General features: G+C 32.0%; 1 protein-coding gene across 1 annotated transcript; it reads right to left on the reverse strand.

Annotated features, from left to right (window-relative positions):
* Window positions 1–8393: 8393 nt before the first annotated feature.
* On the reverse strand, window positions 8394–12221 carry LOC130980894 (uncharacterized). The gene is made up of 7 exons (XM_057904539.1): window positions 11468–12221; window positions 10992–11350; window positions 10772–10884; window positions 10554–10644; window positions 10266–10432; window positions 9951–10045; window positions 8394–9847 (listed from the first exon to the last, which is right to left on the reverse strand). The coding sequence occupies exons 1-7, from the start codon at window positions 12219–12221 to the stop codon at window positions 8394–8396; spliced, it is 3033 nt and encodes a 1010-aa protein (XP_057760522.1).
* Between the last annotated feature and the right edge of the window lie 1699 nt (window positions 12222–13920).

Below are 13920 nucleotides of genomic sequence, written 5' to 3' on the forward strand. Positions count from 1 at the left end.
AAGTACAACCATAATTAATTGGAACATTAGGAATTTCACAAACCCTAGAGAATAAAATGTCCATTAACCATATAACAGATACCAGTAATCATCAGAATTTGAAAAATTAGGGATTTCAGAAACCATAGACAAAATCATCAGAATTTGAAAAATTAGGGATTTCAGAAACCATAAACAATAAAACCCATGCCAAAAGTGGAACAAAATTTGAAAGATTAGGAATTTCACAAACCCTAGAGAATAAAATGTCGCTTAACCATAGAAGAGAAACCAAAAAACATCAGAATTTGTTCAATTAGGGATTTCAGAAACAATAGACAATAAAACCTGGTTCAATCGCGGAACAGATGCCAAAATTCATCACAAGGATCTGAGATGTTGAATCTGAGCAGAAAATTGAGAAATCCATAAATAAGATGAACGGCGAGGAACAAACTCCCAGGAGAACACGGCTCGTAGAAACAGTTTGCTAGGGAAGACGAAACGAAACTTGGAGAAGAAAGCAAAGATCCTAGGGTTGAAAGAAATCATTAGCGTTCCAAGCTCTGGGTAGTTGGCTTTCTGATTATGGAAACGGCGAGTGCGAGGAGCGATTGATCAGCTGACGGAAAGGAATTCCGGTTTCATAGTGAGAAAGAAAAGGAGAAAAAAGAACCCGTAAATGAACAAAATTAAGAAAAGGGACAACATGAGTTATGTGTTAATGGGAGTATGGCACCCTTGAATTGACATTTTTTTGCCAAAAAAGAAAATTAAAAATATTGATAAGATATATATCTTTTAATAACAATTAAATTGAATGTTAGGTTAAATATACTTAATAATAGTCATGAAAACAACTTTATTGACCAGTATATTTTTTTTTATTTATCATTTCTTTTAATAATTGATTAATTATTGCACCAGATTATTTGAAACTCGTAAAAAAAAACACATTTTTTCTGCTGTAATTAAAAAATAAATTTCATTAAATATATAAATATCACAGATATATCCACATTAGAATTGAGAAAAGACTACCATTATATTATAAATCAAACAACAATTTAAAGTAGTATCTGAGCATAATACACTAAAAAGCATCAAGATCATGCACAACAACAACTTAAACTACTATCTTAACATATTAAACTAAAATGCATCTAGATCTTCAACAGCCTCATGATCACTTCCACATTGGCTAAAAGCATCTTCAACCTCAGGGATAGAATCAACCAGAACATGAATCTGAAAAAAATTGAAAACCTCTAAGTTATTGATATTTTTAAATACTAATAATTGAACAAATTACAAAAACTATGCAACCAAACCTTATGCTCATTCATCTCAGCAGCGGCCTCAAAAACATTAATAACAGAGGCATCATCCCAGATTTGTTGAACAATATACACAGATCGATTCATCTCATAACCCACAGGCCTAGCATCAACCATGAATACAACTTTTTTGTGCAAAAGACTTGAAATGAGTTTCAATGGAACAACTTTGCAATAAAATCCCTAAAAAAAAAAACAAACTTAAAAAATAGCATAATAATAATTGAGGCTTTCCTTAGGAATGCCAATAAATACAAACTAACTGTATCTATATCTATATACTAATTAAAACCATAGCTAGATAACAACCTGATTCAACTCTGGGTGATTATCCAAAAAGGTGGAGCATCTTGTCTTTATCAGTTGCACAACCTCACGATCTTTGAGAACAAATATATTGTTGCCATTGGCATGAGAAACTACAATCTTCAAGCAGAATCTTGAAAACCAAGAAAAAACAAGGAAATTTTGAGTTAACATGAAATGATAATCAATTAGGAAAACAGAATAAAACTAAAGAACAAAACACCTTGGGACAGCATCAATGCATTTAAGCTGACATAGATCACATGATAAAATTTGTTTATTAGCTGACACAAGAGAACCACATAAACAAGTTGAGAACCACCACTTATGATTCTTGAAAACAGATGATATAGTTCCAAGAATAAAAACAAAACCACCCTGCCAGCAAAGAAAAAATTAATACAGCATTTCAAATAATTTACAAAACTATCAATTACTGACTTTTTAGCAAATCATGTAAGAAGAATAACAAAAAGAAATAACCAACAGATTTTATCAGAAATGAGGGAAAAAAAACATACATTCTCAACATCAGAATAGCAGCGATTAGGTGAAATAAGATCAGTAATAATATCTTCAATACTTTCTGATTGAATAGAATTATCACAAACTACTTGAGTCTTGTAATCTTCCCCAATTCCATACTGCAAATAGGCATCGTAGATTGGTGGAAAAATCGGATCATGAAGCCTTGCCTGGGATAATTTGGTTAGAATAAGTATCGAATCCGTTGATTCAGAAAAAAGAAAAATGCATGAACATGTTGTAACATAGAGTGAGAAATCATACATTCATATAATCATCAGTTGTAGCTGGTTCAGAATTATCACTAAAGACATTTACAATTTTAAAGGACCCGGAGTAATCTGAATCAACTGTAGGAAGAATTTCAACCTTGAAAACTTTATCCTCTCCAACAACATCACCAAACATTTGTGGAGAATATGACCGACAGACCTTGAGAGTTCAATATAAAAGAATCAATAAACTTGAAAAAAAAATATATAATAAATATTAAATGAGGTTCAATATGAAAGAGTTGATACCGCAAGCACACTAGGATCAACAGGGAATTCTTCGTCTATCCTGAGAAATGCTTCAGAACAGGTTTTTCCAAATAGTTTTGTTGCCGCATTATCAAGCAGAACAAACAAAACATCACACCCAGCATGGTGAATCTTTACCCGAATCCTATACCTAACACAATTAACAACCAAGAATGATAACTAAAACCAATAAATTAAAGCTGCTTAACAACACATAGAGTGACACATAAGAGAGAACCAACCAAAAATCCAAAAGATTGAGAATTAATGCATTGAATAGTAGAGTTACATATGAACCTTACTTGAGCATAACATGTTCAACACATGACCAACAAGCATCACAAAGGTAGAGATCCTCATGGTCAACAACAGGATGACCACATACACATGAGTAGTACCACCAATCTGGTTCATCCATAACTTCCTTAATTGTCCCAATTACAAAGTAATGAGTATCCTGTAAAATTATAAAAACAATTATATAAATCCGAACACACATGTTTAAGAAATTGAAGTTTAAGTATTAAATGGAGAGTTTGCCAATCTAAAACAGTACCCTGTTATCTACATCAAGATCTTGAATACTACTGATCTCTTTGGGATTGAAATAATCACCATCAACTTTAGAAATTAAGTATCCAAGGTCATTGGTCACAAGTCTTGAGAATCCATAACTGGCTACACTAAATCTACATAAAAGACACAATAACTAATCTTCATAACACAAAATATATACATGAATACCAACTAAATAACCAAAGCAGCTTGTAGATCTACAAAACTCTTATCAAAACTAACCTGCTTAGGAACTCAACAGACTCAGGAATGTCTGGATTAATGAATAATCTAGAGACATTGATCACATTCTGTAGAATTACTCCACCTGCATGCAAGAATACTACTCTATTAGCCTCAAACCATATTAAACTGAAAACATCAGATTTCAGAAAAGTAAATATTAGAGTAAAAATTCCCTGAATATGCCTGAAACTAACCTTCAATTGCTTTGCTTTTAAAAGACTCAAGGACAATCAGCGGAGATCTTGGATATTTTTGTAAGTTTTCATATTCCAAGAGATCACAAGCATTTCCAAACACATTGCATTGGACCTTTTTCCTAGAGAAATAACTTTCAAAAGATCAAAAGGATGTAACTATATATTTATTGTTATAAACATAAAGCCTGGAACACAAAAAAAAAAAATTGAATGCATAGAACATAACTATTGATATAGGAGAAACTCAAAGACATATTACCCATGACTAAAAACTTCTAGCACAACTGCTTTGATGAGCTTCCCATATGATGCTACATCTCTTTCTTTTCGAACACCAGTAATGATCCCAACAAAGTCTAATAATTAGATTGAAATATATACAATTTTGAATCAGAAAGCACACTTGGTAAAACAGAATACTATGATACTAAAAGGTAGAGCAAGAAACTTGTACAAACCAATAAGGAAATTGTGATCCTTTGTCATTTGATCAATTTCATCTATTGATGTAAAACACAACCCGGAATGAGTTATCCTTGGAGAGACCACAGAAACAACAGAGGTCTTGTATTGAAACAAAAGTCTGAACCGATGTTTGGTCACTCTGTTCAAACCAGTGTTTGGCAAAACTGTAAAATTGGTCATCAAATACAGATCACCTTCATTTAGAGACACAGCAAACTTTGATATAAGCTCATCTCTAATGGTAGCTTGGATCTTGTGTAACTGCAATTAAAAAAAATGGTTACTATTTTGAATTTATTAACAAATTTCAGTATCCAAGCAGCATAGTAACAATTCATAAAAAAATTAAAACAAGAAAAACATATCAGTTTGCAACAAAGAATAAAAATTCCCTTTAGCATACTTAAAAAAAATGAAAAGAGCATAGTAACAATTCATAAAAAAATTAAAACAACAAAAACATATCAGTTTGCAACAAAGAATAAAAATTCCCTTCAGCATACTTAAAAAAAAATGAAAAGTGGCAACAACTTAAGGAAATACTAAAATAAAATAAAACTGACCTTCTCATCCATTAAGACCATATGCAACAGATTTTGAGAAGGATCCAAAGTAGTATTCTTCTGGTACCACAACTTCACAACTTTAACATGCACTTTCCATGATTCCCTCCACGGAGTGATTTTCTCCACCAAATCAACACGATTATTCATTCCCAACATATATAGAACAACAACACCAAAAGAAGAAAATATAAAGAGAAATTTTCAAAACCAATAAGAGAAGATAAACAGAGGAGTTGGAGTTATAAACTCCCAAAGTTAACAAACACTAAAGCTTACAATGAAAGCTTCACATATGGGACAGAGATAGACTAATAGGCATATATAGATTGATATCCCTACACACATTATTTAGGACGATATCACAAGTAACCAAATACTGATAGGAAAAGAGCAAAAACAATGTGGGAAGAGACATGTTACAAATTACCAAGTACCTACCACATATTGCTGATTTGACAATTCACAATAAAGCAAGAACAGAATTTCATGAGTCAAGTATACCTAACACTACAGTAAACTTCAGTCCAATAGAAGTAAGAACATCATATAAATATTACTCAGCAAAACCCAAAGAAGAAAATTATTTTCCCGAAACACCAAACGCACAAACATATGTGAGAACCATTGATTTGAAAAAAAAAAGTAACAATCACCATGATTAGATCAGAAACCAAACAACTAAAAACTAAACGATGCATAAGAAAAACAGTAACAATTATCAGGAAAAAAGGAATTGAAACTGGAGAAGGAAACCATAACGCTTCAAAAGGAGGAGAATGGAATTTAGACCACATATACCTCTTGAATTGCGGTGCCGACATCTGCTATCTAAATCACAGAAATGGAGATGGAGAAATGCCGTATGACCAAGACAGAGACAGAAAGAGGAACCTTGGGGAGAGAGAACACACGCAACCGACAGAAGAACACATTCGTGGTAGAATCGAATGGAATCGCAGAGATATCCATACCTTCCCTGCATGTCTCCAAAACCCACGAGAGAAGAAGAAACCTCAGCAACGGAGCCCACACGGAAATGCTCCGACGGATGCACTCAGCTTAGGGATGAAGAAGATGCGCTGAGCTCCAAGGTCTTTTAGGGAGAAAGTGATGAATTTGGGAAAAAAAAATTAACCAAACTCACATTATCTAACTTTAGTTAGGGTTATGGCTAAATGGAGAGGATTGTATTAATAAAAACATAATCCTCCAAGCAAGTATGTTAAGAGGTACTAAGAAAAAATTGACATATGACATTATAAAAAATTCATTACTAATAATATATTTATTACTTAAATATATATGTTAGAAATATAAAAAATTTATTGATTTTTAGATCTTGATAAAAAATAAATTGATTAAATTTTATCTCATGTTCTTATGTCTAAGTAGTCATATAGTCCATCAAAATTGTTTAGTGTTAGAGAATATAAACCATTCTCATCTTATAGCAATTTTGTTTGGTTAAATCCCATTGTCACATAAATGTTATGATCAATTTACTTTATGAAGGTTTTTTTATATTTATTTTAAAGATATTTTTTCTTGCTTTTTTTTCGCATTTCAAATCTGGTATTAACTATTATAAAATATTTTTTTTTCAACAAAAATGATTAAGTAAAATAATTGATATATTAACAACATAGTTTCTTTCAATTTATTTGGAAAAGACAATATTAGATTTAAAAAAACATATAATCAAGTTTTTCAATAAATTTTAATACCATCAAATCCACGTAATAAATTAAGACGAGGATATTTTTTAAATCAGCACAACAATTATGTGCTAATAGAATATCTCATATTTATATAGACCATTTTATTATATTATACAGAAATCAAATTTTAATATAAAAGAAGAACATTGATAAACTCTAATAAATGTATAACATTTTAGTGCAACACTTACTACTTTAAATTTCAATAGCCTAATACAAAATATTTCCTAATACAAATAATTTGTATCAAATTTAAGAGTGAAATAATATTAAACGCAAGAAAAATTATTCTGCACTAAAATAAATTATTTAAAATATCAAACATCAAATTACAATTTGACCTAAATATTAGAACCAAAATAATAAAAAAAATAGAAGAGAGAAGGCACCAAGGAATTTTTATTCTAACAAAAGATATAATCTACATTAAAATCAAATTTTATTGACAAATTTAAAATCAAATTTACATTGATATGATTTGACTTTTCCTTATAAGAAAAGATAAATAATTATTTTTATTAATAAAATGCTCATATCTTATTCTTATTAATATATTAAGAATATACTTTGATTATCTTTTTCTTCCGAAAAAACAATATCAAAATAAAAAAAGTAAATAAGTAATTTTTTTAATAAAATTGAATATTTTCAAAAGCATGTAATGAAATAACCTTTTCATATAAAAAAAATAACTATATTTTAAAAAATCGCTTTTTAAACTAAAAAAAAAAAATTAAAATAAAATATGAAGATATCAATCATCAAAGTTATCCACTAAAAAAGAGAGTATCTTTTAAATGAGCAGAACAATTATCTACTTATACAATATCCCACATTTATATAGACCATTTGATTACATTATATAGAAATCAAAGGTTAATATAAAAAAAGAACATCAATAAACTATAATAAATGCATAACATTTTATTACATAATTAAATACTTTAAATCTGAATAGTCTAATACAAAATATTTCCTAATACATAAAATTTGTACCAATTTTAAGATTGAAATAATACTAAAATGGTGTAAAATTATTCTGCACTAAAATAAAATATTTAAAATATTAAACATGAAATTAGAATTTGACCTAATTATTAAAACAAAAACAATAATAAAAAAAATAAAAAAGAGAAAGCACAAAGAAATTTTTTTCCTAACAAAATATATAATTAGATTATAATTAACATTTTTTTGACCGAGCAAAATCAAAATCTGCATTCATATGATCTAACGTTTTTTTTCTAAGAAAAGATAAATAATTATTTTTTATTAATAAACAGGTCATATTTTATTCTTATTAATATATTAAAGATATAGTTTCTTTATTTTTTTTTGTAAAAAACAATATCCACTTAGAAAAAGTAAATAACTAAGTTTTTTAATAAAATTGAATATTTTCAAAACCACGTAATGAAATACATTTTTCATATCTTTTTCATATCAAACAAAATAACTGTATTTAAAAAATAGCTTTTCCAAGTAAAAAAAAATTAAAATAAAATATGAAAATATAAATCATCAAATTTATCCACAAAAGAACAATTATCTACTTATACAGTATCCCATATTTATAAATACAATATATATTATGCAATTTAAACCAGTTATTCCGATACTGATGATTAGTCGCGTGAAATTTATTGATTCGGAGTACTCTTTCTTTTTTTCTTTTAAATACAGTATATATTATGCAATTTATTTATTTATATATTTATTGGTAACGTATACTTCTTTTTCTCCAACTAATATATTATATATTTATAAAACGTATGAATACTTTTCTTTCACAACATCCTTTAATTTTCATTTAATAGAAACGAATGGTTCATAAAGAATGATGCATCTAGTGCACACGAAATGCTTGAGACAATTTTAAAAATACCCCAAAGAAGATGTCCCTCTACAAAGAACATATACACGAAATCAAAACTATAAATTACACAGTTAAAACTGAATCATATAACAAAAAAATACATTATATCTTATCAAAAACTTCCTTAAATACAACGTTTTCAGTCCTGGCAGCATCAAATAATCCTTCATCACAAAGTAAAATCTTAAGACCATTTCTATTCCTAACTCGGGAAAGAGCTACATAAAGCTGACCGTGAGAAAACACAGGACGACGCAAGAACAAACCGACTGTTGATAATGTCTGACCCTGGCTTTTGTTGATTGTCATTGCAAACGACAGATAAACCGGAAATTGATGACGTTGAAATTTAAACGGTATAACCGTATCACTAGGAATCATATTCATTCTAGTGATAAAAACTTTATCCCCAACATTGCTACCAGAAACAATATCAGCACCAATCACATTTGTCCCTAGATCTCGCACGACAAGTCGAGTCCCATTACACAAACCCCCAGCCGGATCAATATTCCTCAACAAAATAATAGGCACGCCTATTTTCAACTTCAACAAATGATTAGGTAGACCAGAACACAAAATCTGATTCAAGAATTCAATAGTTATCCAATCAACATCAACATCAGAATAAGCATCACTACCACATATCGAATCAGCACTGAGGTAATTTTTCTCCTCACCGGGCAACAAGTCAACTATATAATTGTTTATCTCTTCAACATTTTCGACAGTCGGAGCAAGTATTGCCCTATCTTGGAAAAAACTTGGATCACAAAAATTCTGAACCAAATTCGGATAGATTGTATTTACAATATCTTCCACTGGATTTTCCAAGACAGGAATGATTAGATCAGAAGGAATATCAACAAAAAGTTTATCATTGACCACTGCTCCACATCGACCTTCACCGATTTGAAGTATCCAATCTGAAAACGACCTTAACTCCTGAGCAGTTGATTGTTCCGATCCGGTTGCTAACCTCATATTTTTTGTCAATCGCAAAACTTCGCAATATTTCCAAATGATAGAAGAATTTATGGAAGCCATGACAATCTCAGCACGCGAACCTTTTGGAATAACTGGCAACACCTGCCTGAAATCACCACCCAGAACGACCACCTTCCCACCAAAAGGTAAATCTTTATTCCTATCAGAGACTGAAACTATTATATCACGCAACGTCCTATCAAGCGCTTCAAATGCTAATTTGTTAGTCATCGGTGCCTCATCCCAAATAATCAAATCGGCCAACCGAAATACCTCAGCTTTTGGACTGTCCTTCTTAATCCGGCAAACAGTGTCTTCAGTCAGATCAACAGGAATATTGAACATAGAATGAGCCGTCTTACCACCAGGTAACAATAGAGAAGCAATACCACTAGAAGCAACATTGATAACAATCTTTTTCTCAGATCGCAATCTAGCTGACAAAACTCGTATAAAAAAGTTTTTCCAGTGCCACCAAACCCGTACACAAAAAAGAACCCTTCTTATTCGAAACACAGTCAATAATTTATCGTAGACCACCCTCTGTTCTTCATTTAACTTTAAGAGATCTGCATCATGCTCACGAGACAAAGAAACAGTATCATACTGCAACTCACCAGCAGCATCAAATTGCTAAATTGAGAGACTAAAGAGTTATTAGGAACGGCATGCCAGCATAATTTCTCAATGATTTTCCATTACTCTGCAATAGTCTCTCATCTCCAACAAACAAAACGTCTGTAACTCGTCTTGACTCATAGTAAGATCTACGTTCAACAATAATTAATAAATATTAGCACCATATATAACTTCTCTACTGTGGATGCGTGTGCCTACCTGTCTTGTAATAAAAGTCACGACAAACAAAAATCTTACCCAGGATATTGCAGCTCGTGTCTTCTACGGTAAAGAATCATCAGACAATAAGTCCAAGTTGCTCCCAAACTAACAGAGTCTTCCCATGGAACTAGATAACAGCAACATCACAAAAGCCTCCTTAGCTGCGCAGCCAACGCTAACTCGGCGACTTCCTTAATAGCAGAAACATACTCTTTATCATCTATCAAGAATCCAATGGCGGAACATGCCTCTTGAAATGTATCATATGTAACACCATTCACGGTTCTTATACTTTGAAAGCTAGTACAACCTCTCTGGACATTCAAAAGCATCCGCATGTAGAAAGTTCACCAGATGAGGGATGGGCAAAACTCAACAATTAATTGAAAATCCCCTTTGTCTTGGCTTCCACTCCCTGCTCCTCAAACAATAGACAAATTTGCTTGGATATTCAACATATGTTAGAGACCGCCCCTCCGAGAACCGCCTGTTGGCCATCATCCAACCGTAAACATCGTCAACAAATCTTTGTTGCGCAATAAACATGAGTAGTGATATCAGCATCATCGAATACAACATTGCTGGTTGGGCAAGTGAAAAGTCAACCTGTACCGACGGCCATCTTTGATGAATATCGTAAGCAAAATTCTCACATGGATTCAGACGGTGACAAATAACGACAATCATAATACTGTTTGATCTCATCAACCACCTGAGAAGATTCACCAACAATCTCTCCAACAGTTGCGGTCACCCGATCCGGACCCTTGTTAACATATTTAAATAGATACTTGAAACGTTTGACTTGTTACAGAACTCGAGATTTATGTGAGCTTGGTATTTCATTAACAACAGTGGATTATAGGGCACAACAAATCTATTGTCGATATCGACATCATTGATCTTCACTGTGACACCCATATTACGACGTCTATATATTGGATAGCCATCTTCATCAAAGCTCGTTTGGTCAACGAATTTTTTCGGATAAAATTTTGAGCACTTACCATCTTTCATGCAAGGAGAACTCGGTCTAAGTGGACCACAGGGACCATGGATCATGTACTTGGTGACAACATTATAAAGAGATGGAAATTTCTGGGGATTGGGTAGCTCGGCACAGATGAATTCATCAACAATTTCAACACTTTGTAAGTTGCTTTCCGCATTAAGCCACAGTAGCATGTGTGCATGCGGTAGACCCCTTTTTTGGAATTCAATCGTATACATACCTAAAAAATACAAAAAACATCCTGAAGAAGCCAGACAACTACATGTCCAAACACGACTGACAGAAATTGAAATGCTAACCGAGAAAAGTTGAAATGCTAACCGAGAAAAGAACTTACCTGCATTAAGTGGACCAAAAAACACACCTTCCTTGAGATCACTAAGGAGGCACTTCAACTTGGCATGAAAGACACGACAAGAGATATCAGGACGATCAGCGATCGGAATTCGCTCCCGCTCCGTGAACCGCTGAAACTCAGGCCAATTTGGATTACACGTAATAGTGAGGAACAAATCTGGATACCCAAAATGTTTGCAAATCGCCATGGCATCCTGACAACGGTTAAACATATAACGTCTACCACCAGTGAAGGAGGAAGGCAAAATGATTCGTGTCCCAATTGAAGAAGCCTCATCATCGCCACGACGCATAGCCTCCTCTATTCCTTGAAGGACTTCTCCTCTAATTGTACTTTGCTTCATTCTAATCTCATACAACCTCTGCGACTCAATCATCGTGAAACAATCAACAAAAAATTGTTGAAACAACCGCCTAGACTTGTGAATAATTCCATCTTCGTGCTCCCTAATCTGGAGACGAAAACATATGAATTCCCTGAGGAAAACTCTTGTTCTCCTTCCAGGAACATATCCGAGCTGTTGACCACGATAACCAATGTTCAGATGATAACCATCCTCGCCATATGGAAACAACAGAGGATACTGTAAGGGCCAATACAGAGCATGAGTTTCATATATACGTTGCAACCGACCACCAGTAGATCGAATAATAATGTCACGACCATGGTCAGACGAATCAAAATCTCCAACAATCAAAGCAGCAACTTCATCGCAAGAGGGAGCACTGTACATTCTTCAATCAACGTTCCGTTGCGAATAACTCAGATGGATGACACTCATAGAATTCTCTAACTCTTCGAAAAGACTGTGCTATGACATTATGAGTATCGATCATTTGCAACAACTCAGTTATCAACTCTTTATCTATCTCAGATGTTTGCCTAAAACAAAAATATATTAACCAAAAAAAATATATTTAAAAACCACACAGAAATACCATTGTAACATATTTTGATATTAAAAATTTTTTATTAGCAAAAAATAACTAATAGCATATTATAACAGGAACAAAACACAGTATATATATGAAGTCACAGCTATAAACCTAATTCACAATACAGATAACAATAAAACACTAGGAAAATACAACAAAAACACTAAACAACAAAGTTTCAAACACACATACCCAAAAATTCGCTGCCTATGCATTATCTCATGCTGAGTGTCGTATACGTATAACTGTGCAAATTTAGGCTTCTCACCAGCAACTGGGAGCAAACTTCCAATCCGATGATAATTTTGACCACTTATTATAAACTGCGGTGGACCCCTCCCATCATTCACTGAATCCAATACCTTACCGCCAAGAGACGTGAAGGCAAACATACTGTTATAAGATCAAATATTTTTTTAGAAATACAAACTCTTGCTATCATGTCCATTGATCAAATCATATAACAGATCTGGGGGCTTTTGAAGATAAGGTAACTGGATTTTTCCCTTTGAGCAACAAACAGTAAAAATAGGACGATTAACTGTAGACTCACTTTCAACACGTTCTAATAACCAGAAACACGCGCCACAAATTGAACATTCATAGTTAGGGTCACCAACATCAAGGCAACCTAGTAGACATAAAATTGAGAAAAATATACACAACAATAAAAGAACCTCATCTGAATTATATGACACGAAATAGATTCAACACATCATGAATAAACCATTAGCATAAAGATATTATATAGACTAAATACTTGACTCATTTGAATCTTGTGAGGAGAATATATCACAAAACACTATTTCTATTTTACAGTTACTGAATAACATCTCACGACATAATCACAGTCAGATGTTTTAACACTAAATAAATAAGCAGTCTATTTTACTATTCTTCAATAATATATGATTTAAGAAAGAGAGCGTACCTTGTATCTCACTTTGCAAGAACAGAGGATGATCAATAACAGAACCAACTTGACTGAATGAATTTATCGAAGGATCATATATTTCTGATTGGTCTATATCATCCATTTTGATTTAAAATAAGACAAACTTATGCAAAGATATATTCAACAACCAAATATAGAAAAGAAAATATTCATGTAATAAAAATTCAATTAATTATTTAAGAATGAACATGTAAGGTAAACATTACAAATATAATAAAGTATGAAAATGAACAAAACAATTTCGCATATATTGTTGTTTTTAACTTTAATTCAGTCATTGCACAATTTTTTCTCTTAATTCGCTACCAAGCCTTTCTTTTTCTCTGACTTCAATCCATGCATCACATTATTTATTGTAAATAGCTCGCGATACAATTGACCAAATCACTATCAACAAAGCCATAATTGAAGAAATTGAAAAAAAAAAACAAATTTTGACAAAGAGAACTAAAAAAAAATAATTATATGGAACTGATAGAAGATTTGCAAAAATTAAAAGAATGGACAAATTAATTAAACATTTTTTTTAATGTAAAACCACT

The sequence above is a fragment of the Arachis stenosperma genome, chromosome 5 (genome assembly GCF_014773155.1).
Source record: "Arachis stenosperma cultivar V10309 chromosome 5, arast.V10309.gnm1.PFL2, whole genome shotgun sequence".
Lineage (NCBI taxonomy): Eukaryota > Viridiplantae > Streptophyta > Magnoliopsida > Fabales > Fabaceae > Arachis > Arachis stenosperma.